Here is a 26,294-nt window from a genome sequence, read left to right as displayed (position 1 = left end):
TGTGTGTGTGTGTATGTGTGTGTGTGTGTGTGTGTATATGTGTGTGTGTGTGTGTGTGTGTGTGTGTGTGTGTGTGTATGTGTGTGTGTATGTGTGTGTGTGTGTGTGTGTGTGTGTGTGTGTGTGTATGTGTGTGTGTGTGTGTGTGTGTATGTGTGTGTGTGTGTGTGTGTGTGTGTATGTGTGTGTGTGTGTGTGTGTGTATATGTGTGTGTGTGTGTGTGTGTGTGTGTGTGTATGTGTGTGTGTGTGTGTGAGCAGAAAGGGATGACAGCTTGTCATTGGGCTACTATGCAGCGGTCGGGCAGTGATATGTCAGAGGGGAGAGATGAGGTCGACCGCTTTGACTTAGCACGCACGCACTCGCTAGCAGAACAGCAGCTTGGGTGGGATGGCTTTGTTAGAGTCTTCGACTTTATGCTGCTATGCAAACCAATTATCTAAACCCCAAACCAGGCTCCATTAGACGAGCACGTTTGCCTCTTTCAGCAGCAGACACCGTGCCGCAGCCAGAGTGGTCCCAGCGGTTCCCGGTCCGTGCACTTGCCGGAAGACGAGAAAGATACCGAGGACGACGGCGTCAAATCCTTGTCTAATCCGGCTGTCCCCGGGAGTACGACTTCCATCAGTTTAATTAGGCCACTGCTGTTGTTTGAGTGCTGATGGATTTTGAGGTGGTGCTGGCAGCAGGAGACAAGGCGCTGATTGAATCAGGAGGGGAAAATGTGTCGGGCTACTTCTCACTGGAGTGGATGTGCTGAAGAACAGGCCCACCCTGACGCACGGGAAGGAACAAACAACGTTTCTTTACCTGATGTAGATCACTTTCATTCTTAGCAATCTAAATTTACCAAGCGGATCTAAAAGTTTTCACTGGGAGGATCTGAGGTCAGGATTTACGTTTCCACTTGGTATTTTTGGAGCAGGAATGATTTTGGCTTTTCAGGAGCCCCTTGGAATTCGAGTTCAAAATATCAAAACCAGCAAGTGCTCCTTGCGGAGGCTGCTTCGTGTTCACGTATGCGGCTTGTCGCTGAACTGCGTGTGATGTCGTCATTCACCTTACAGTACAGCTGACCCAACCTCGAGAAAAGCAGGCGGTAAGATCAGCGCAGGAGATGAGGTGGAGAGACGTCTGCTCCCCCTGCACTTCTCCTGCTGAGACACGCGCCAGCTGAAGGAGTCATGTGTACCTGGTGCTGCTACTGGGCCGGTTCCACCCTCAGATTCTAATTCTAAATTCTAGTTATTCTGATTCCTGACAGCGAGGTGTTCTTGGTGGACTTTTGTTAAAATAAAATTAAAAAAACACAAAAACAAAAACAAAACACCAGCCCAGATATGAAACTCTCCTTTACGGTCAGGTTTTTCATTTTTTCATATGGAAAGACCTCGTGATCTCAACTAGTCTGTTCTCGTGGTGGTTCTGCTCTTCTTCCGTCCTATCTCCAGGTTTTGCCCTGTGTTTTCTGTTCGACCTGTCTTGGATCAACTCAGCTGACTGGTTCTCTCTCCTTGTGTTTTTGTGCCAGTGCTGATCTTACTGGATGCGTGTTTGAAGAGCTCTGAGTGTACTGATCTTTCTGCTCCTTGGGGAGTGTGCGTTTTTGTGCCACAGATAGCACCGATCGTATTGCTTCTTCCATCACTCCTCCAGTGCCTGCTGTGCCCCACTTACACACACAGGCAAACCTACATAGATGGGCCCAGGCTGTATATGTACTTGTGGTGCCCTTGATCCAGGACTCTTGCCTTCATCAGCCACAGTTCCATATGTATGCGCTAACGCCATATGCGCAATGTTCATGACAGCGGCATTATGAAAAATTGTTCGAAACTCCACCCACCCATTTGATTCACCTGCTGTTCTGAATGCGGAAACAGGGTAATGAATGCTGGGTCTGTGTCCTCCGTTTGGGCCCCCAGAGGACCGTTGGCTTTGTTTATCTGAATGGCACATTGGCTCCCTGTGAGGGGTGCCATGCAGACCAACCCGAGCTTCTCATTCAATGAACAATCAATCGATTTGTTCAGAGACAAAACTTGCTCTTAGCTCATCATCTCCTTGCAACATGATCACTGAGAGAGGTGTGTGTGTGTGTTTGTGCGCTTGGCAGGAGTCAGTGAGAAACTCAACCCTGATGATCTGATTATGTTTACGGGTGACTTATTGAGCGCTTGTACTAATGTTTACCGCCACTGCAAACTGACACTTTTGAGCTGAAATTTCTCATTTCTCATTTCTCTGTCTCTTGTTCTCTTTCTTTCTTTCTCATGCAGGAGCGTATGGGGTCGTTCTCAAGTGCAGACATAAGGTAAGACACAGGTGCTGTTGAGCTGCTTGCTCCATCAGGGACAGGAGTGTGAAAGGTGTCTCGTGTGGATCTCTGTCTGTGCTCTTCTTAGCTACTGAGACAAGGAAGGGGCCAGCGAGAGCTAAGTGGAGCAAAACTTACTCGCAGAGCTCGGTCGGTTGTGGAGGAGCAAATGTATCTGGACACCACTACCACTACTATTACCACCACTACTGTGTACCAGCGCAAGTGACGCCCTATATTCACTCAGCAGTGAAACTGGGTCACTTAGGGATAGCATGGTCGAGTTAATCAGTCAGGACAGAGAGCAGTAGCTGAGTAGTTGTCCTATATATGTTGCACGTTGGCAAGCAGGGACGTGTTGGCACGCACCTGCTTGGATAAGGCCGGTTAGCTTACATGGCAGACTCACGGAGCGCGCCGTCCCTGTGTTAACCCCGCCACATGGTTCAGCCTCCACACGAGAGCGCGTGATTATGGCGGGACACCAGGAGCCACCGCGCTGTGCTATTTCCGGATCTCGGGTTTTGTTTGTTTTTTTTTGTTTGTTTGTTTGTCTGAATCTGTTGTCGTTATGTTTTTTTGTGTGTGCGTAATGGCCTTCCCCGCATGTTGGCAGCGAGAGAGCGAGGGCGTCTGCAGCAGAGTATACACAGCAGTCCCGGGCCAGGACCCACTTCCTAGAGTTCAGAGTTCAATGCTGCAACCCGCCCCGCCCCAAACAGCCACACACTGCAGCATCAGTGAGGCCCAAAAAGACCCGTCCCTGCCGGTCTGACCGCAGTCTGACCGCCTCAGAAAAAAGGTCACCACATGTACTCTTAGCACACTAGCACAGTGCGTGGCGGCAGCGGGACCCGGCCCCCCACGGCTCCTCGCTGCTGGGCGGAGCAGATGGCTGCAGCTAAGTCTGCTCCAGCCCCATCCTGTTGATGTTGGACCTCACCCCAGCTCCTCGACACAGTGCTGAAGGGCCCATGGGCTGCATGCTGCATTTGCACCATCTGGCTGTAGCACTGGGTTTTTGCTGTGTGCTCCGAGTGTCTTGTTTTGTTTTGGGCTGTGACCCCCCCCCCCCCCCCCCCAATTCTTCACTAGCAAATGCTGACGGTGTCACCTCCTGGTGCCATGAAGCTTGTGGTATCCCATTCATAAGAATGGCATCAGTAGAAGGATTTCACTTTGAAGATTGTAGTTAAGATTGGGGTGTTTGTGAGCATGAGCTGACACTTGCTGTATTCTCCCATTGTATAGTATGTTTTTGTTTTTATTATTGGGTTTTTTTGTACTATTCTTGTGCTTTATTTTTGCCTTTGTTTTGATGTTCTCAACCTCAACCTCAAGCTCTGAAAAGGTGGTATATAAATACAATTTATTATTATTATTATTATTATTATTATTATTATTATTATTATTATTATTATGTGTCACTGAAAAAGAAACCCCTCTCAGAAAGAGTTTTGATGTCCAAAGCGTGTGATGTGTATGCAGCACACGCAGCAGGTGGGTTATTGGTTTTGAAAACAGAAGAGAGATGGTTGGTTCCTATTGATCGAGTCAAAGGCCTGTAAGTGACTGAGTGGAAACCACAGTGTGTTTGATAGTCTAAAGTCAGGCAGCAGCGAAATGTATCTATCGAGTATCAGACGTTTCGTAAACCTCCATACTGTCTATTTCACAGAACAGGACAGTGTCTGTCTGTCTGTCACTCACAGCCCAACCTCCCAAGAGCATCTTTGCTGGGAAAGTAACTCATTAAAGTAGTAACTGTGACCAAACATTTTACAGTTATTTTGCTGACATTCCGCTGGCTGTTCCACTGTAACCCTCATTAGAAACATAAATGATTCTTTTATGAATTTCCAGGCACAGATGTTATAATTTCAGATAAAAAATAATGTTTGTCTAAGATTGGACCATAGGATATGTAGGATGTTATTCTTTATTGGAGCTCCAAAAAACTGAAGCTACATCAAATTAATAAAGGTTTTGCTAGCTCCGAGAGTGCACGCTGACAGGAAGTGTGGTCTATATTTAATACTGGTGTCCTCTTTTGCTGGTCCATTTAAGTAATGTACTTTTATCTAGAAAAGCAATTTAGAATGAATGAATATACAGGTCCTAGTCTCTCTCTGGCAGTTTCTCTTTCTGTCTCACAGTCTCTCTCTCTCTCTCTCTCTCTCTCTCTCTCTCTCACTCTCTCTCTCTCTCTATGTGTGTGTGAGAGGGACTAACAGATGTTGGCTCAACTAAAATGAAAAGTCACCTTGCAGCGTCCATAATGAAACAAAATTAAAAAAATACAAACAGTGCCAGATATATTTGGAGCCGTATTGTTTGTGTGAGCACATTCAGCAGCCACGAATGTGGCATAACAGAACATTACTATTTGTACATGTGTGTGCTGGTGTGCGTGCGCGCTTTTCGTGTGTGAGCCCAGCAGAAAGAGACTCGAGAGGTTGCTGCCAGCATAGATGCTGCTGCTCGCTGCCTCTGAGCCTGTAATTACTGAGCTTTATATTTCTCCCATCGGCCGAGCCACAGCCAAAGAGCTCAACCATCTGCACACCCCCAGTCTCTCTGCTCTGACCCAGCACCACCAGGGGCTGGAATCACCGGCGCTTGCCGACGTCGCCACGACTAGTGCAGCGCTTTTCATCGGCAAAAAAAAACCCACTGCCAAACGGCGTGTCACCAGTCGATACCCCTGTTCATGGTCGTCTCATGTATGCACGAGGGATCATGGACTGGTAGCTTCATCAGTTCATTCACAGCTCACATCATCCAGGTTTGCCTGCCATAGGTGACATTCAAATGGACTTCTAGAATGTTCAGCCGGTTGTCAGTCAGTGACTCAGTTGCAGTTCATGTTTGCAGAACGCTAAAAATCCTTCAGTGGGCATCGGACCCGTGGGAGTCTCAAATTAACGTGTGCATTCCACTCCAGATTCTGAAAGCTGGAAAGCTCATGTTCTATGTTGAGATCTCTGTCGTGATTGTAGCTAATGCCGCATGTCTGTCCTGTACCAGATAATAAGTCCTCGACCTACACTGCGTCAGAATTCCCAGAATTTGCAGATGTAAGCCCGGAACTCTTGGCCGACACTCTTATTTGGGGCCATTTAGCTAATGAAGGCCATGACTCACACATCACTTGCGTCTCTGGAAAGATTTTGCGGCCTTTTATCAATGGCCAGACATGTTCAGGCATCACATTCACAGTCTTGGAGTCTTAGGGCTCAGCGGTGACTCAGCAATTTGCAAGCACGCAGGCATGAGGCCAATGCAGCTACATCGAGAGCAAAAAAAGTTGGAAGCAGCAGAAGACTCATTACCGCATCCACCGTCCAAATATCCTTTGCCTCACTGACCTGGGAGCAGTAGCTTGCTGGGATTAAACCTGTGGAAATGCATGACTTTGGCTTCGGCAGTGGCAAAACATTGCTGTTTATCCCTTCTGTTTAGTCACGTGTCCACGAGGCTTCCAGGAGATGTGCAGTGAGGTCACTGCCCAGCCTCCACGTGGGGGGGGGCGTTTGATGAGTATTCAATGTCGGGTAAATCGCTGTTTGCTTAATCTTTTTGAAGCTTCCCAGCTAGTGCGGTATGCTGAGATGCGAATTATTTGGGAGTAGTAATTGTAATTGCAATACCCTTCAAAGCAAAAGTACAAAGTACCAGTCAAGGAAGGGATGTTCTGCTTTTGACATCCATGAGCTCCCTGGAACCAATCAAGCGCTGGAGCTCTAAGCAGGGCGTGGAAACTCTCTGTGGAGGAGGAGGGGGGTGTGCGGTGTGGCAAAGTGTTGACGGCTTCATGCAACGGCTCCCCACTCCTATGTCAGGGGCATGATGAGAGGCAGCAGGAAGGGTTAATGGAGGGGAGAGAGATGGAGAGAGAGAGCAAGCATTTCTATAGGCCTGGCTTCCACGACACGAGTGGTCAGTCACAGAGGGAGCAGGCTGCAAAAGCAGAAGCTGGAGTGTCTTAGTCAGTCATTCCAGCCCACTGTAGGACGCTCGCGTCAGGATTTTTACAAGAGTAATGTATAAGGTAATGTAATAAAATGCCAGAAAATACATGTTTATGAGTAATCATAATATTCAAGAATGTATAATACTTGCAGTTTGCAGCAGGGAAATGTCTTTCTAGCATTTCTCTTTGGTAGAAACTGTTCATCTATAGTCTACAGCCAGAGCTGTGGTTCGTGGGCAACATCTGCTCTGGAATGGAGAGCTGTCTGAAATCGACCTCCTGACATCCCACTTTCTTCCCTTTGCAGAGTACCCTCTTATTTTCCACACTGCATGCGTTCACAGCTCCTGGGGGGGGGGGGGGGGGGTTGGAGACCCTGCCCTGCATGCGCATCACTGGTTTGCAGGCAAGACGCTGACCCCAGATCAGCACGCTCCTCAACCTTAACGAGGCTCTGGGGCTTCAGCCATTCGCAGTGCAGTAGAGCATGCTGCATTAATGGCAGGCCTGTGGCACACAGAGACACTCTTGGAGCTTAATGTTACTGCGCAGCACTTTGCTTGCTATACGCTATATTCGGATTACAGGACAAACTGCAGGCCCCAAATTGTCATGGCTAATAGCTCAGCGATTACAGCAGCAGCACAGAGGCAACCGTGGCTTTCCCTGCCAACGCTTGGCCTTGACAAGGCACTTAACCTGTCGGAGGGGTCCGGGTCCAAACCCACTGTCTGAGCCAAAAAGACACATTAGCATGAAATAGCTTTGGAGGTGAAGTATTAGTGTAAATATTAGTGGAAAACACCAGTCTTAGACTTCTTATACTACTGAGATCCTGTATTTAACTATAAGGCAAGTACTCTTGCCTTTATAGAGTTACAGCAGAACAAAGACGAAACATTTCACTTTTTATCTTTTTATCTGAAGAAAAAAAAGCATTGTATGACCTGCACATCTTAACATTTTCAACAATGCTAGTCAGTTTGTTTTGTCAATTGGACAAACTCAGGTGTCGGGTGTGTAAAGTGTATTTTTATATCTGCAAATACATATATATTATAAATACTAATATAATATATAATACATACATATTAACAAATGTGTTTTTAAATAATATTATTGTAACGCATGGTGGCCAGAGTGCTGCAGGGCGCGAGGCAGGACGCACAGACTCCAGCGACTGGGACGTACATTTAATTTACATAATTTAATAAACGACACGACGGCACTCACACTTATCACAAACAAGAAACATGAAGGGGTTAACATTAAACATTAAACACGTCACACTCACACATTACGCCAACAATGACCAACAGCCTGCACACTTAAACACGGGTTTATATACATACAGACTAACGAAGTGCAGGTGTGGTTACAAACAAGACAGTGCTCCCACTGCACGTGGCGGGCCGAACCACGTGACTCGAGGGAGGCAAGCGTTCCATGACAATTATTAGTATAGAATTAGTTCTGTCTGTGTGCTCTTAGGAGCTCAGCTGAAGGTAAGGCCCCTTTAGAGTGGCCCAGGCTGGGCGGGGCTGCAGAGGGCTCAGGGAGGCGGGGCATTTCCACATTTGCATTGTTAGGTCATTTCCACACTAGTCTTCGCCCTGTTGGCTATGTGGTAAATATTTAAAAAGCCTTCTCGCAATAGTGCCAGGAGACATTTTGCAAACATGATGTGCTTGAGTGTGGTGTATTTTTTTGCTGTGATACATTTACCCAAGTTTCTTGATTCTCACGACCATTTGTGTGTACTGGGGACAGATATTTATGTACGAAAAACTGGGTCGATGTTTGTTCACAGAAAATGTCAGCCCACGCTTTTCTTCGATTTTTTTCCCCCTTTTTTTGTTTCTGTCATGGATAGTTTATTATAATTAAAGTACATTGTCATTCCCTCTGCTATGGAGTTTTTCTTTATCCTCACCTGATTTCATGACATTATTGTGTACACCAGAGTGCTAAAAGAGCATAACCAGGTTCTCTCCAGAAACATCCAAACCAGAGATGACCCTGAGGACAGGAGCCCAGGCAGAGGCAATGGTACACACCAGTAATCACTCCGTTGGTTTAATGCATAGCCTTGTAGCACTTAATCATGCAGTGTATCGAAGAGGAGCCCATTTCGCATGCACTGTAGAAGTTGCGTGTTTGTGTGCACATGAATAATTAAAACAATTTCAAATTATTTTTATGTAACAAACTGGTCAGTCTTGTCTGCATCTGTAATTTATATTCCCATAGGCTCAAGCCTAGCTGTTTATGCAAAAAACCCAAAAAACAAACAAACAAACAAAAAAAAAACAGAATAGTAAATAGGTTGGCCTACCCTTCAAAATTGGTGTGTGAAGTGATTGGCAACTTTTGTGAGAACATCTTTGTCATCTTGTCTTTCAACAGACATTGTCATGAATCTAACCTAATTAGAGACACGGCAACTACTATTTCAGCTCAGCATAAGACTATACATGCATAAAAGTGGTAGGCCAAACCAGAAGCAGGCAGGTAACTAGAATGGTTTATAGCACATATCACACAGCCATTGATGTATTTCCTAATTTAGATTCCTCTGGCCTCAGGCGTAGCTGGAAAGATCGATAATGAAATGTTTTTTATTTTGCTCTAGCCCTCTTGTTTGGTTGCCTGCTTTTAGAGTTATTATTATTGGGTGTTAATGGTCATCTGAAGCCAGCCCCCATTACCCAAATTCCATTAGGCGCACCTGAAAGCAACCAAATAGTACTTTCAGGCCAGTTGTTAATGGGCAATGTCTCTTACCAGCACTCTGAGAGGAACACGGAGCTGATCTGGGTTCAGCATCAGAGTGCAGGGCCTAGTGTCGGGCTTTCTGGAAGATAGTGCGTCTCACACCTCACCCTGACCGAATGTTGCTCAGTTTTCATATGTGTGTATTTCACACATGTTGAATGCATTGTACCCTGTATGTCTTCATGTCTGAGTAGGGCTGTGCGATAGGACTAAAATATCAAATCCCAATACAGGTTGTTTCATATTGAGAATAACAGTATATATCACGAGCACACTTTCTGTAAATTCAATAAATAGTTTATTTAAAACGGAAGGGCCTATTTCTTATTACATTATATCGTGGTACAATGGCAAAGTCGTATGTTGAGGTACTTATGCGGCGGTGGGATTTAAATTGCTCGCCGAGGTGAAGTTGATTATTATATTTGAATTAACTTTTGTGAGGGAGGTACTCAACTAGCGAAATGTAAAACCGAAGCGCGTGTTAACAATTAGTCCCGCGAGCCCAGCGCTCCACCTCGGCTTATCGTTACCCTCCGGTTCCCGTGATCCGCGTCACGGCTCCGTAAGCACCGTTCCTGCACCTCCACGTGCTCTCGCTCCGCTGCAGACTGTTGTTCCAGTGGCTAGTATTCGGTATATCATCATTTGTTATCTGATTAGTGTTATCCGTTGCATCGTTTATTTGTGTTGTCTGGTTGGTCTGTCGTTTTCTCTTCTTCCCCTAAAGTGTTTGTGATTTGTCAGTCTGTCATTCAGCGTAACGTCAATGTTTCCGTTGCCTTAACGCAAACCTTAATCCAAACGATGAAAGTATTGCTGTAAAGCCTGCGACGCAAAGAAATAAACGATGAATTTGAAATGGTTGACGTTTTACTGTTGTCACACGATATATATGATCATATCACTATGTTTGAGTGTAATCAGAAGTGTGATTTTAGGCCAAGTGCTAGCGGTATTAGAGGCCTCGTAGATCACACAAAAACACATCCACCAACCTACCCACACACCATAGGTTTAATACAGAAACAATGCCAAACATTAATTTGGCTGGAACCTAATGCCAAACAAACAATGCGAAAATTTGTTAACCTAAATATAGATCAAGCATAAGATAACCTTTAATATTATTCGGCCCTTTTCTACATATTTAAAATTTATTTTAGACCCTGATCACAAAGTCTACGTACTTCTAACAATGTTTTAGGCGGACATCGTGCCTTTTGAATCTGTAGTTATTTTGTAAGCATAAAACAATGAAGCTGCCAAAGCGTTAGGTGAACGAGCTTTTACTGGGCTTGATCCCCTGATGGTCTCACTCCCCTCTCTCCTCTCTGCCGTGAGGTTTGCCCATGGCGAGCAAAGCCAGCTCCGTTTGTTCGGAAACGCTTTCCTTTTGATTAAAAGCATGGCAAAACAGACTCAAGAGTGCCGCCGAAATCTACACGCGCTTTAATGTCGACGTGGATGGCGCACACGAGTACATGTTAACGGCACAGTGCGTCCCGCGCGTGTGCCTTGGTCCCGGTCTGCGCTGAGAGTTGCTTCCTGCGCTTCTTCTGTAATGAGTCAAACGCGTACTCTAAAGCCGCACCACTTCTGTTACTGCAGTCAAGGTCTTTCAGGAGCACCTGAATGGTAGAGGTGGAAGCGTCAGTTCAGACGCTGAACTAAACACCGCAGGGCATCTTGGAGCACAGTAACATCGCCGGGCACTCCCAGGAATGTCCTCGGCGCATTCCCAACCCGGCTCGACATTAGGAGCACAGCCTCTCCATCTTCATCATGCACTGTCCTTCCCTCGACCGTGTAGTTCTGTCTTATTGGCGTGTCACTGCAGTCTGTTCCACAGTGAGGTTTCTAGAATGAAAAATATTTGTAAGTGTAGCTGCAGTTTACATCATTAACTGCTAAAATGGATAGCAAGGCAGATTAGTCAATTAGTTGGTATATTGATTTAATCAAACAGTACAATCAGTGTTCCTGAAGTAACATCCTGTTTGGTTTAAAGAAATTGAACTGCCTAAATGGGAGAGTGCTGTTCTGCTCTAAATGTTTTTTTTTCTACATAAGTCATTAAAGAAATACATTACCAAAATTGCTAATGCTGCTAATACTCAGTAAAAAAATAGTGAGGTTGCATAGCAAGTGAGTTTAATACAAATTAGGTCCTATTAGCATAATGCAAATGAGTTTTATGTGAATGAGGTTTGGTTAGCATAATGCTAATGAGTTTAATATGAACAAAGTTTGGTTAGCATAATGCAAATAAGACAATTATATGTTCAAGTTTATTATTAATTCTGTAAGTGCAATAATGATTTAAATGGATTGAATATAGATTACAGCATCAATAGGTACTTGTTTTTGTATAAGCATGAAATATTTATTGAATTGTTAAAAAAAATTATTTGGCCATGCAGAACAAAGAGAAACCTTGCACAGCAGAGAGTGCAGTGGGAGTGCAGGGCCCATGTTCTATCAGAGGTTTCAGAGCAAGATCCACAACCTGTCCCTAGAGATGACAAGTGAAACTGATCTCAGATCGGCCTACTCCAAAAGCTTGATACCTGAACGCCTCACAGAGGTTGCCCCTCAAATCGGATACAACAGTCATGTCTGAAAACGCCCTGTAAAAGAAGTAGTTTTGCCTGATTGGTACTCAGAATGTCTGCCTGTGTGCTTCGCCACCCAGGGTTGTTTGAAATAGCCTCTTGCCCTATTTCTGTAGGAGCAGGGAGTTTCTTCCTTCCCTAATGATAAAAAGTGGGACAGGATAGAGAGAGAGAAAGACAGAGAGAAAGACAGAGAGTAAGTGGGACAGGATAGAGAGAGAGAGAGAGAGAGAGAGAGAGAGAGAGAGACATTGAGTAAGTGGCTTTTGCATGGCATGGAGTAAAATAGGTCATCTTGAGTGGGACGTTTCATGGTGTAAAGAGTTGTGTGTGTGCTTGTATGTGCATGCGCGCAAGAAAAAGACAGGAAGACTGAGTGTAACTGAGCAACTAAGTGAGTTTATGTGCACTGCACCATTCGTATGACAAGGAGTCAAGCCACAGGTCTGATAAAACCACCAGGGCAGAGAGAGAGAGATGGGGGGAGGGGATAGAGGTTGCGGGGGTGATTAATACCATGCCCTGCTAAACCTGTGTTATTTTTGGAATACAGAGTGAACACTCGCCGGTAGAATCTGGCAAACCCGTTACCCTTCTCAGATTTGGCCCAGGGCGTGCCCCTCACACAGGGGGTCGAGGCGTGTCCCTTGTGGAAGAAGAGGCTCGCTGAGGGAATAGCTCAAAGCTGCAGTCAGAAAACAGAGGACTCATCGAGCGCCTCCACAAGAAGAGGTTCCCAAATCACAACAGCTCGACAGACAACACGCTTACAGGACACCTCTCGAAGTTCTCTAATATGTTAGTAAACACAGTCCTGGAGAGCTTGAGCTCATTCTGTCCATTGCCTAGGATGGACCTAGGAAGTTAATGTTTCACCCTATCCGTAAGTGTAGAAGTAAAACAATTATTTCACAGTTCAGATTTCTGCATATTTGTGTCAGTTGGGCTTGAAAAAAGTATTTATCCAGCTTGGTGTTCCCCATTTGGCATTACCACTATTGTTTTGTCATCTTAGTGCACTTCACTTGACTAGAACATCATAGCCTCATCAATATAAATGTGATGAACATTCATATTCTGTTCTAATTCTTTGAATACCCTATGGACTCAACACCCATTCCCCACAGGGAATTTCCATCTGAGTGGGCCAACAAGTGAATCTTTTAGAGCTGGAATATGTCTTTTTTTTGCAAAGTACAATTTTATTTTACACCAAGGGTAGTCTGGTGTTATCCAGACCAGTTATCTGGAACAAGATCTTATAGATCTCAAATCGGTTTGCCCTTTGTTAGATCACCCAGAGTACTTTGATCCAGTTGGTTTTATTGTCAGTGGCAATTTCAGCGGCATCTTGCTAAAGGTGGAGGTCTTAGGAAGCTTTCCCTCCACAGACGTCTTTTGACGTTGAGAAATACAAAGCAATAATACTTTATTCTGTCTGTAGTCATATGCATCTCATGATGGCCCACTTGGCACATAACATCGTAAAAAGAAAGAAAGTCATGGGTAAACGAGAAAAGAGGAAGTACGGAAGCTCTGTCGTCATATTGCCAGCGTGCAGACTGCGGGCGGCGGCTCTTGCGCAGTAAGGATCCGAGGAACGCCGCTGCACTCTGTGTCCAAAAACAAGGGGTGGCACGGAAAACCATCCGGAAGCAGCACACGGGTCCAGGGTGCCTTCAGCGGCGGTGCCAACACGCCAGTGCTGCTCCTTTTGAAGCACCACCCCGGTCCGAACGGGCGCAGGTGGGCCATATTTTCCGGACTGGAATCCTGTCCCGGTGTGACCGAGGGCTCAGCCCCCAGTAATCCGCTCTGGGCAGTGATGGCCTTGCTGCTGCATAGGCTGGACGATGCTGGAAGAAAGGGGGAGACATACCTGCTTCAGAGACAGTTACTGACAGACATGAAGACAGAAGAGCAAGAGCAGGAAAATGAAAGAGAGCAAAAGAGGAAAAGAGAGAGGGGGGCGATCCTTCGGTGATATTTTGGAGCTGCAGTTTTTATCACTCCCTCCCATTGCCAGCGTTGAGAAGACCATCTCCTTCTGTGTGTGGCTAAAACTGAGGACACATTTGTCTGTGAACATGCACACTCAAAAGCAGAGGCAGCACTGTAATATCTGCCAGTGCACCGACCCCTGGGTACCACGCCGGGTACCACTCTGGTCATCACTCTGTTGAGCTCCCGTTTAGACCTCGGAGTGTTGAACTACGGATAGATGACCCTGCCTAAATCACTCCTGTGTGCAGCAGGGTATCTTTATCCATATGTCCTGGATTTACAGTGTGCGGAAACTGTACATATTGGGATTAAACTCTACAAATATAATGATAATTAAATAGGGCTTTTGGTCATATGTGACGTCGTCCCCTTGGGTCATATAAAACAAATATCTCAATAGACTGCTTCTGTTTAAAAAAAAAAAATCTAAAATATTATTGCTATTTTATATTATTCTATATTATTCTATTCTGTTATTCTTATCTTTTGTATCAGTATTTATTTATTTATTTATTTATTTATTTTTGCAAAAACACAGGTTTACCCTAAACTTAATAGTGGTTCATGTACTGCCATAAAGGTGCAGTAGAATGCATTTATTCAGTATTACTATACTCTGATGTCTACATAAAGGGTATGTGTCTTTGGTCGGAGTGAAAATGCCCAGATGTGGTTTTACAAACCCATTTACAGCCCTGCGGTTTGGCCGAAAATGAAACAAGCTGTTCCCCCTCACACACACACAAACACACACACACACACACACACACACACACACACACACACACACACACACACACACACACACACACCCCTCTTTTTTCCTGGGCTCATGAATAATTTAATAAGCTCTGCTCTGATTGGATGATTTACAGCGAGACGCGCATGTCAACATCAATGGCTGTAGTGTTAAGAGGCAACGCAAGGTAACGGAGGAGAAAAGCATGCGGAGGAACCGCCAGATGCATAGAGATTGGACACGACCGCTTCTGAGTGCTAGGTTTTGTCATCCAGCGTTTCCAGGAACAATCTGCCACACGTAACTGTAATACTCACACTTCAGCTTGGGCACAATGTTTGCATAATCATAACTTTGTTTTCGGCACTGTAGCAAGAACACTGTAATTATTTTGCATCTCAGTCAACATTTATTCCAGGATGCTAGCTCCTTCGTGCAATGTTGATCAAGGACTCCAAACAGCAAGCTAAACAGTTTATAAATGTATCAAGATGTGCTACTGTCAAATTTCAGGACTTCAGTGTGGAGTTGTTTTGCTAATCAAAGTACAAGCAGTACAGAAACCTCAGGTCAATGTCACTATCTCAGGCTACATAATGCAGTTTATTACTCCCCGATGTATATACAGGCAAACAAAACCGATTTAACAGATTGACTAGATGTCGTTGCAAGTGCCCGCCGTTTCAACTTCAGTGATGGAAAAGCCAGCGGTTAAATTATCTAGAAGGAGCGAATCAGCTATAGCATGGGTATCTCTAAGAAGCTGAACTAGTTCTGAGTTATGTCTTGTTTGATGATATAATATTAATTAGTAATTGACGAAGATGCATCTATTGTAGATTTATATGACAACACCGGCTATTTCTTTGAATGAGACACAAGCTGGAAAATGAAATGAACCTCCGTGCAGGCTTAAGTGAGCTAGGTCGTTATAATAGATAGCTAAGCTATTTAGATAGAGCTTGCTAATAGATAACGTTACCTATACCAATAAAAGACAACATGGATGATTACTTGTAAGTTAAGGCTGTGAGGCCAATTACGTTTGAACTGTTAAATCTGAAAATAAAACATGCCCAATGACATTTCTATTACTTGGATTCGTTATGAAAAGTGGCGAAATCCCCTTTACATCCTGGAACGGTACGTCGCTGTGCATAGTCTGCCGTTGCTTTGTTCTTATAAACTGCAGGCCTACCTGCACAACTTGAAGTTTTGGCTGTGCAGGTCCATGTTAATATTGCATAGGTCAGAACATGGTCTGGTGCACGCAAATTTTGTGTGTGTAAATATTAATGAGTCCAGACTCTGAAATTCTGAAACTGGCCCGTTTTTACTGCCCCTTTTTTTTTGCTTATGCGGTATGTGCATTTAAAGGAGGAGACAGGAGTTTGCGGTACTCGGTACCAAACTCCTTATTCAGCTATGTGTCAAGGTGCAGTTGCGCATTCTATGGCAACTTTAAATCATGTTACAGCATGTTTAAAGCTTGTTAAATTATGTGAACGTCTAACCTAGAACGGTTTATATAGACGAGTGTCAATATGCTAATGCATGTTCCTGTGCGAGTTCATAGAAGAATATGATTTCAGAACTATTATAAATCATAGAAAGTTTTTCAAGCGTCTGTAATAAACTATGGCATTTCACCAAGCACTAAGCTTTTTCCCAGACATGAGCAATCAAAGCAGGTATGGGGTTTGACAGGTCAATCAATCCATCATTCATTCACCCTGAAGGGATCACCAGGGAGTCATCACTCATGCTATACAGTGGTTTCTTATGAAGAGGGGAGATGTGACGTGGTCACATGGCGTGGACATAAATAGCCCATCGCTTTGATAACTGTCAGATCTCATACAAAGCATCTGACAAATGCCAAACAACTCAGGAGAGGTGCTTGATTTCAGCAATGCGAAAAGGGCTTGACATCAGATTGCACAGGACACGTGTTGGCCCTCTGACCTCTTCAGAGACTCTAATAAGGCCCAGGAAAGGCAGCACTCATGACTGAGCTGTAGGAGAGGTCCTTCATGAATGATGGAGTTACAGCCTGGAACCTCGAGTTACTCCCCACAGACCCACATCTGGAATACTGCGCCAACCGCACCGGAATATTTGGTTTTATAAAATTTCTCACGTGTTGATGCTTCCTATGTAGCGGTTTGTATGCCCATGCAGAAAAATAAATAAATAAATAAATCATCAAACCTGTCGGCACACATTTGCATCTCCATTCTAAGCGGCTTGGATGATTTGGGCCCGGTCAAACCGTGATTGTGCGCGATGCTTCTGTGCGGGGACGCATTGGCAGCGCTGAATTAATGAAGGCACTAAGAGGCGAATAACAAACAGATCGTGTTCTGTTGAGGCCAGATTGATGTGCAAGTCTTTATGGTGTAGTAAGGGTACGAATGGTGGATGAGTCTTTACAGTGTGGAACAAATGCCCACCGGAGTGGCACCAAACCAGGCAGCTGCGTACGTAAACACGACTGGCTAGCTGCGCCCCTGTGTGCAGCCTCAGCGGCAGCATGCCTGCTTGTGTTTGCCAAGAGAATCAGCCTCGGGTCCCAAATTAGAGCACAGCCTGGGGGCTCAGCATCTCTGGTGATGAATCACAGCCACAAAAACGCAAACCTGTATTACTGTGTTTCTGAGGTCCTTTTGCCTTAAAAAAATGCATATAAAAAGCTATTTTTCCTTGCGTGAGACAAGCCCGATATCCCTACAATGTCAAATCTTTTATGATTTACCGACATCAACAACACATTTGGTATCCACAAAGAGCTAAATACATGCCTGCCCCTCCTGCACACTCTGAAGTGTGAAAGCATGGATACACACACTGAGTATGCGTGAGCTGAGTATTAGGGAAGGCAGTTTTAGTCTGTACCCTACCAGATTATACAAAAACAGGCTTTAAAAGCTTATTTTAGTGCCATGTAAGACATAAACCATAGTCTGTAATAGAAAGTAGTTACGTGTCTAAGACGGGGAAATTAAACTGGTAATCTGAGTAAATAGTTTTTAAACTAACAATGTACAGTATGTACAATACTATTATTTCACACTCAATCCCTCTCTCTCTCTCTCTCTCTCTCTCTCTCTCTCTCTCTCTCTCTCTCTCTCTCTCTCTCTCTCACACACACACACACACACACAATAAGGCTTTTTTCTCCTGTCTGTTTTTCCTACATAGTCTTGCAATTTGGTTGCCCCTCCTTTCTCAGGAACCATTTGAGTCGACTGACAGGCACAGTTAGCTTGAAAAGCAGCACTTTAAAAAGGCCGACGGGAAGCGCCTGATTATAAATCAGTGAGTAATGTCCTGCTTCAGATCTACTTTTGCCTCTTCACCCCCTGTCTTTCTTTCCCAAGAGACCAAAAGTAGATCAGAGGTGTGTGGAGGGAGACAGGAAAGGCTGAGTAAAATAGGACAGTGGGTGGGGGGTGGGTGAGAGAACAGCACAGAGGACAAGGCTGTTCCTGTGATCGGCCAACCCCCCCTCCACTGGACAGAAGTCACATGCTGCTGTCTGATCATTACATCCTCGCTGCAGCCTGTTGGAAATATACTCCACATTTCAATTCATTTCCCATTACCTTTGCGGCTCTAATTCATGTACTTTACAGGCCTACTTCTGAAGTCACATCTTACCTTTAACAGCCTAGAATGCTGAGCTGGGTCTTATTTTATGGTTTCACACAGTATTTCTTCTGCCAGTCAAATGGCTTGCTGCTTCAAAACTCTTGCAGGGTGCAGCATAGCCAACATATGAGGCGTTGTCCCTAGAGCTTGTGTCCTGATGCAGCAAAACCCCGCTGCTACTAAGTCTTGTTTGCTTTATAGAAATATATACTTATCCTAATAACTCGTGCATGTGTGTGTGTGTGTGCGTGCGTGCGTGCATGTGCGTGCGTGTGTGTGCGTGTGTGTGTGTGTGTGCATGCGTGCGTGCGTGTATGTGTGTGTGTGTGTGTGTGTGTGTGTGTGCGCGTGTGTGTGTGTGCGTGTGTGTGTGTGTGTGTGTGCGTGCGTGCATGTGTGTGTGTGTGTGTGCGTGTGTGTGTGTGCGTGCGTGCGTGCGTGTGTGTGTATGTGTGTGTGTGTGTGTGCGTGTGTGTGTGTGCGTGCGTGCGTGTGTGTATGTGTGTGTGTGTGTGTGTGTGTGTGCGGCATCAGCACTGGTTTTCCCTGCCAGCCCTCGGCTGCTGTGGATCGCATCTGCGCGACTAACGGCCCTCAGAACGGCGCTGTGGCCCTAATCAACAATTCCCTCTTTTTATTACAGGACACTAATGAAATCGTGGCCATTAAGAAGTTCAAGGACAGTGAAGGTAAGAACCCCCGCCCCGCCCGCTCCAACACCCCCAACGGAGAATAAAGCCAAACCCTGGGCGGCCCAAAGCCGTGGCGGCGAAATTGGAAACGATTTTTTAAAAATCGCTCTCCTGCAAGGCCTCTTGTCTGCTCCTCTTGCACCTTTTTTGCGCTTGCTTACATTGCACAGGGCTGAAGGAGTTTATCCTTCATGCAAAACTCAGACGAGCCCGTGATGGCGTAGCATTAACCAGCATGACTCCTGCAGCGCTGCTGTGTCCGCTGCAGTGTCCCACATTGTCACCGCGTCTGGTCACATGACTTACGAGTTAGCAGTAAAGTCATCTTCTCCGTGCAGTGTACTGCGTAAACCTTCGCTTTATTGCGCACCACCGCATGCCTAATATGCCACGGTAATATTAGTGTTTGTAATATTTGTAATGTTTCATCGGTGCGCAATGAGAAAATCCTACAGCCAAGACATACTGCCATTTGGAAAACGGACTGTAATCTGACCTGCTTCTCCCGGCACTGGTTAGATTTTTCGCCATTCAGACACCTTGTAGTATACATTCCCAAAGTCCCATTGCTCCCATAGTTCACCGGATCTTGTAATGCGTGCTCTGTGGCATTTGGGAGGAGAGTGTTGTCCTTCACGTGCTCCTCTACCAACCCCCCCCCCCCCCCCCCCCCCCCCCAGAGAATGAGGAGGTGAAGGAGACGACCCTGCGGGAGCTGAAAATGCTCCGCACGCTCAAGCAGGAGAACATTGTGGAGCTGAAGGACGCCTTCCGTCGCCGCGGGAAACTCTACCTGGTGTTTGAGTATGTGGAGAAGGTATCAGCACCAAGTCCCTCTAAGGCCTCCGGTCTACTATCAATGACTCAAACAGCACATACTGAAACAAAGCCGGATGCTGATAGAAGCTGCACATGAAGGCTGAGGCTATGTAGTACGTACGCGCCGAAGGTGCACAGTGGCGTGAGCTCCGTGAAAAGCTTGGGTTAACACGCATAGGGATCTACTCTTTGGCATGCTTTAGTTAAAGCACAAACAGGAAATTTCAGGAATTTTATGTATGGAATGCTGTAGTTAATATTCAGCTAAATCTTCCGTGCGAAACAAGACTGGGAGTTAATGAGGGAACCCGCCCAGGCAACGATGCGTCTGAAATAAAACACCAGTACAGCAGAGTGAGAAGTATCGAATATGAAACACATGGTAAGCTACTTTGTGGCACTTTACAGTTAACACAAAAACCCAAAAGCATTAAATACCTTTTCCTGTTCTAAGTCCATGCAAACCGAAACACGATTTCTTAGTTGTTGAGAGGAAAAACCTCCTTTCATTATCTGGAAGTTGTTTCTATCTTGTTTTAAACTGACACTTATCTTCTTGATAGCAAAACACTTAACAGCTTCTGGTGCTGAAAATATATGCACTAAACATGCACCCGTACCCGAGACTAACTTGTCTCAGGACAAGTTTAAGACAAAGTTATGGCTACTTCGGGCTTTATGCACCCCGGATTAATTTGATAAAGTGGGATTAAAGAGTGAACACAGAGAGAATTGTTCATGGTTAAAAAATTAACGCAGAGTAAATTGTTCAGGATTAAGAAGTTAATGCAGATTAACTTCAGGATTAAAGAATGAACAGAGAACAGGAACTGAGCAGGTAAACAGAAATGGTGAAGTTGCCACATTTCCACTCACCTTGGACTTTTTGTTGTTGTTGTTATTCGTTGTATTTGACTGGGTTCACCACAGGCAAGTTTCTAATGCACTGAATCATAGTGCACTGTGCTGTCATTACCTGCCTTATTATCTTGCCGCGGTCTCCTTCAGTGTGCTCATTAGGGGTCTACATTTCGAAAATGCTGCTTTGGGGCACTGTCTGTTGTTAAAAGCGCTACAGCGATTCGGTCAAATTATTAACGGTTGTCTGCGTGCCTTCTCCACCCTCCTTGGGTTGCCGCTGGTGTAGAACATGCTGGAGTTGCTGGAGGAGCTTCCCAACGGTGTCCCGCCTGACAAAGTGCGCAACTACATCTACCAGCTGATCAAGGCCATCCACTGGTGCCACAAGAATGACATCGTGCACAGAGGTAAGCAGCAGCCATTCCCTGTTAGCCATCCAGAGGGTCCACTAGAGTTCATATGCACATGGCAGATTTATTTTTAATAAGCACTGTTTTTATAGGAGAATCATTTATCACCCCCCCACCACCACCACCACCACACACACACACACACACACACACACACACACACATTATTGAACAGGCGATCATTAGTGCGAGCTGAACCAGGCTGTGCCTGCTTCCCCCAACCCCCACCGGAGGGCCAGGAATGCATGCACGCTTGCCACTATAACAGACGTCACGGTTTAGTGACAGAGCCTGAAACAGGCAAGATGGCCTGGCCGTGGAGCGGAGAGAGAGATGCGCCGTACATAGGTCAGCAGGCAGGAGGTCCACACCAGAGCTGCTGTCCCACTTGTGAGCAGCTGGCTCAACATATGCCGGTTCTGCCAATGTCAGTCCTAACACTCTGCTCTCAAAGGACACCGGCAGCAAGGATACAGTGCACATACTGCTTTTTATATGTGGTATATGTAACCAAAAAAAGGGTTTTTTGTTTGTTTGTTTGTTTTTTACTGGAACCTCCTTTGAAAGCTGTTCATTTACAAAAAATTATTAATTTTTAAAAGTACTTTTTAAATACTGTAGGATGCAGGAAAACCTTGGAATGAAGTTTTAAATTACCCAGTCCTGATTTATGACTTAATCTTGCAGTAAATCCCTGAAGTTCAAGGAAAAATGATACAGAAGTCCCCATACCCGATTATAGCACTGAATGCTCATTTTCTTTTAAAACAATCTGAACGCAACAATGATTTTGGGAAACGGGAACCAGTTTAATCAGATTTTAAATAATTATTTCTTTAGCATTTATGCAGTAACAGGAATACATAAAATCATGCATCCAGGATAAATATCAAATGGTCCTGGAGTTATTCATTAATTTTATAACTGGGCTTTTTTTTCTTGCTTATTTTCCCTCTTCCTTTTCCACCTCCCACTCTCACCCATAGACATCAAGCCAGAGAACCTCCTCATCAGCTCTGAAGATGTGCTCAAGCTGTGCGATTTCGGTAAGTTCCTCTCACCTCTTGCTGCCGTAGTGCAGACATAACCGAGCTCTCACTCCCGGCAGAGTGAGGAGGCAGGCAGGGCACACACAGGGGAGCGGCAAATGTGGAGAAGGTGTGACCGCAGGGCGGAGGGGCACTGTGACCGTGGGCTGTAGGGGGAGGGGCACTGTGACCGTGGGCTGTAGGGGGAGGGGCACTGTGACCTTGGGCTGTAGGGGGAGGGGCACTGTGACCTTGGGCTGTAGGGGGAGGGGCACTGTGACCGTGGGCTGTAGGGGGAGGGGCACTGTGACTGTAGGAGGAGGGGCACTGTGACCGTGGGCTGTAGGGGGAGGGGCACTGTGACCTTGGGCTGTAGGGGGAGGGGCACTGTGACCGTGGGCTGTAGGGGCAGGGGCACTGTGACTGTAGGAGGAGGGGCACTGTGACCGTGGGCTGTAGGGGGAGGGGCACTGTGACCTTGGGCTGTAGGGGGAGGGGCACTGTGACCGTGGACTGTAGGGGGAGGGGCACTGTGACCGTGGGCTGTAGGGGGAGGGGCACTGTGACCTTGGGCTGTAGGGGGAGGGGCACTGTGACCGTGGACTGTAGGGGGAGGGGCACTGTGACCGTGGGCTGTAGGGGGAGGGGCACTGTGACCTTGGGCTGTAGGGGGAGGGGCACTGTGACCGTGGGCTGTAGGGGGAGGGCACTGTGACCATGGGCTGTAAGGGGAGGGGCACTGTGACCGTAGGATGTAGGGGGAGGGGCACTGTGACCGTGAGCTGAAAGGGGGAGGGGCACTGTGACCGAAGGATGTAGGGGGAGGGGCACTGTGACCGTGGGCCGTAGGGGGAGGGGCACTGTGACCATGGGCTGTAAGGGGAGGGGCACTGTGACCGTGGGCTGTAGGGGGAGGGGCACTGTGACCGTGGGCTGTAAGGGGAGGGGCACTGTGACCGTGGGCTGTAGGGGGAGGGGCACTGTGACCGTGGGCTGTAAGGGGAGGGGCACTGTGACCGTGGGCCGTAGGGGGAGGGGCACTGTGACCGTGGGTTGAAAGGGGGAGGGACACTGTGACCGTGGGTTGAAAGGGGGAGGGGCACTACGATCATGTGCTGTAAGGGGAGGAGCACTGTGACAGTAGGATGTAGGGGGAGGGGCACTGTTACAGTAGGCTTATAAATATGCATATAAATGTGAAAAGTATACAAATTCACTTTTATCACTTAGAAAAACCATTGCTGTCCAACTCTTGGCCATTTCTGAGTGTACCCTGGAGGAGGCCGTGGGAGGGAGATGTTGTGTGTGCCAATCAGTCGCTCTGACTGACCTTCCTAATGCCTCCCTACAGTCTGAAAATATTTGATGTCCATTTCGCCAGCCGCTTATGTCATAGTTCATTTCACCAGTGCACACTGGTCCTCTTGCACTAATGAGTATTTGTATTTCATAGAACTTCAGGAGTTTCAGAATGATATGCAGTGGAGGTACTAAGACGTTTCCCACGCTGCGCCGTAAGGGACTCGAGCCCAGAATCACAGAGTCACAGAGCACGACACAAAAAGGCGCGCACACAAGGACAGCCATATGACCGCAACAATACACCTGCTCAGTCATAGATGCAGCCACGTCAACTCCGGCTTGCCCTTGAGCTCCTCTGTGTACCCAGAAACAGTAACGTATGTGGGCACCTATGAGCCCAGCTGGAATAAATCCACACCGGCAGTCGAGCTGTGTCCCAGCTTCCCAGCCTCACGCCTGCAATGTCGCGGTATCATCCACCCCACCCCCCACCCCCCCGCGCCTGCAGGGGGCGACCTCCTCTCCGCCGGCACTAGATGACACTAGATTTTGCTCAGCGTTTGCCGGATTGGTGCTGCTGGGTTGCTCTGTCCTTTGGAAGACCCGTAAGAGACCAGGGTGAGCGTGCGAGTGACTGGCTGTCTGCTGAAACTGTAACACTCCAGTTTCCTTAGCCAGCTCTTCCAAGAGGACTGTTTCAATCAGCGGCACAGGACTCTGGAACCTGTGCCAGTCAGACTGGGGAGGATGCAATGTTCCATCCAGATTATATTTTTCCCAGGGGTTCTTGAGAATCATTATTTTTATCCTTCAACCCGAGGGCTAATTTTACGCCCGTCTTAGACATTACCTGACACTCCCTACACATGTGTGTACGTGTGTGTGTGTTTATGTACCTGGACGCAAGAGTGAGTGTTTGTGTGTGTGTGTGTGTGTGTGTTAATGTACCTGGAAGCATGAGTGGGTATTTGTGTGTGTGTGTGTGTGTGTGTGTTAATGTACCTGGATGCAAGAGTGGGTGTTTGTGTGTGTGTGTGTGTGTGTGTTTATGTACCTGGAAGCATGAGTGAGTGTTTGTGTGTGTGTGTGTGTGTGTGTGTGTGTGTTAATGTACCTGGATGCAAGAGTGGGTGTTTGTGTGTGTGTGTGTGTGTTTATGTACCTGGACGCATGAGTGTGTGTGTGTGTGTGTGTGTGTGTGTGTGTGTGTGTGTGTGTGTGTGTGTGTGTGTGTGTGTGTGTTTATGTACCTGGACGCATGAGTGGGTGTGTGTGTGTGTGTGTGTGTGTGAGGGGCTGGGAGAACAGCAGCCAGTCCCTCTGTCTCACACTCCATATTAAAGGCAGAATGCCAGCCGTGCTCCACTTAGGCTCCTGCCATTTTGCTTCCGCGACAGAGTGCCGGGAGCAGACTGCACACACGCGACCTGGCGCAGTACCACCGCAGACGTGGTGCAACGTTGCCATTTGGAAATCAAACCCAAGCACACACGAACACACACATGCAAACACACACATACACACGTGCTAACAGACTGTTTTTCGTATAGACGGTACAATACTTCCACTGAAAAACAAACAAACGTGCGGTTCTTTAGTGGCTAGTCAGTGTAGCCTTGTGACGTGGCCTTGCTGTTTGTTGGAAAGCTTCTCTTGCCACATTGGAAAAAAAAAGACATCCGAGTGCCGATGACTGCTATTTATTCATGCTCCCTCTTTCCCCCTTTGTCTATATTCTCTCTCTCTCTCTCTCTCTCGCTCTCTCTCACTCTATCATGGTTCTTTCACTCTTGTGTCTGTTGCTACAGGTTTTGCACGCGACCTCTCTGAAGGAAATGATGCAAATTACACTGAATATGTGGCCACCCGGTGGTATCGCTCTCCAGAGCTCCTGCTGGGGTCAGTTTCCCGTGCACGCGTGCGTGACAGACCATCAGGGCCAGCGCTGTGTGAAACTGCACCATGAACCATGCAGCGTATGACTGGTGTTGTGTGGAGATCAGTACCGTTCCAAGAAGAGACTTCACCTGGCTCACGCGTCTAGCCAATCAGACAGCCTGTAGTTATGGAGGGACTATTTCCTCTAGAAAGGTGGAAAGAGGTGAAAGAAATCTCACAAATCCTACAACTCATGACCTTGGTTTGTTGCCATTATCAACCATCGCAGTAGTGGTACAGCTGTTTATAGTAAACATTGTGCATGATCTGAATGAATGGCATATATCACCCAGAACTCCTGTGTCATTTGGATGCATGACCAATGGGGTTGGTTGAGTCCCTGCACCTCAGGCAGTGAAAACCGTGGCAACAGCTTACAGTGGTACCCACAGAGCATCCCCCTCCTAAGACTGATTGTAATTACTCAATTGCCTAGAAACCTTTGGATTCGCCGATATGTGGCGAATAGTAAAGCAGGACCTATATTTGAGAGTTTTCTTCATCAGTCCTACAGCCGTGAAATGGTCAGAGTAGGACACTGTGGTTCGTGCTGTGGTTGGGGTCACAGATTTAACAGGGACACATTGAAACCTGGGCGAGCTGATTTGGCTTCGGTGGGCAGCTCTGCATGTTCAATAGCTTTGGTACACCTGCCCCTGGGTTAGCTGACCATACTGCATGCTCTGATTGAATAAGGTGCCCCTGGGTTAGCCCACCACACTCCAGGCTCTGATTGGATGAGGTGCCCCTGGGTTAGCCCACAACGCTGCAGGCTCTGATTGGATGAGGTGCCCCTGGGTTAGCCCACAACGCTGCAGGCTCTGATTGGATGAGGTGCCCCTGGGTTAGCCCACAACGCTACAGGCTCTGATTGGATGAGGTGCCCCTGGGTTAGCCCACAACGCTGCAGGCTCTGTTTGGATGAGGTGCAGTTTCCCTTTAGTGTGGTCTTGCCTACTGAGTGAATGCAACTGCTAATGTTAACGGGGACATCAGCACTGTGGCTCTCTCGTTTTCTCCTTTTCAGTGCATTGCCTGCAAGGTCAATTATTTCAGCTTAACAATCATGATTCACTGATAGCTCTAACATAGTGTTTCCTGGAGTGAAAGTGTGTCTGCTTTTTTGACAAATGTGGTGACCACCCAATTCACTGTTCAAGATCCAGCTA

General features: G+C 46.6%; 1 protein-coding gene across 3 annotated transcripts in view; it reads left to right on the top strand.

Moving 5' to 3' along the window:
• The window catches only part of LOC113570376 (cyclin-dependent kinase-like 5), a 53,311-nt gene that overhangs the window by 9,860 nt on the left and 17,157 nt on the right, over positions 1 to 26,294 (top strand). For all 3 annotated transcript variants that reach the window (XM_035521756.1, XM_035521755.1, XM_035521754.1), the window contains exons 3-8: positions 2,281 to 2,315; positions 18,719 to 18,764; positions 19,448 to 19,584; positions 20,734 to 20,854; positions 21,844 to 21,903; positions 24,996 to 25,086. In XM_035521756.1, coding sequence (XP_035377649.1) covers positions 2,281 to 2,315; positions 18,719 to 18,764; positions 19,448 to 19,584; positions 20,734 to 20,854; positions 21,844 to 21,903; positions 24,996 to 25,086 — 490 coding nt within the window. The remainder of the gene's footprint in view (positions 1 to 2,280; positions 2,316 to 18,718; positions 18,765 to 19,447; positions 19,585 to 20,733; positions 20,855 to 21,843; positions 21,904 to 24,995; positions 25,087 to 26,294) is intronic.

This window comes from Electrophorus electricus, chromosome 22 (genome assembly GCF_013358815.1).
Source record: "Electrophorus electricus isolate fEleEle1 chromosome 22, fEleEle1.pri, whole genome shotgun sequence".
NCBI classification, from domain to species: domain Eukaryota; kingdom Metazoa; phylum Chordata; class Actinopteri; order Gymnotiformes; family Gymnotidae; genus Electrophorus; species Electrophorus electricus.
The sequence above is the reverse complement of the archived record's forward strand: the minus strand, read 5'-3'. Positions and strand labels throughout refer to the sequence as shown.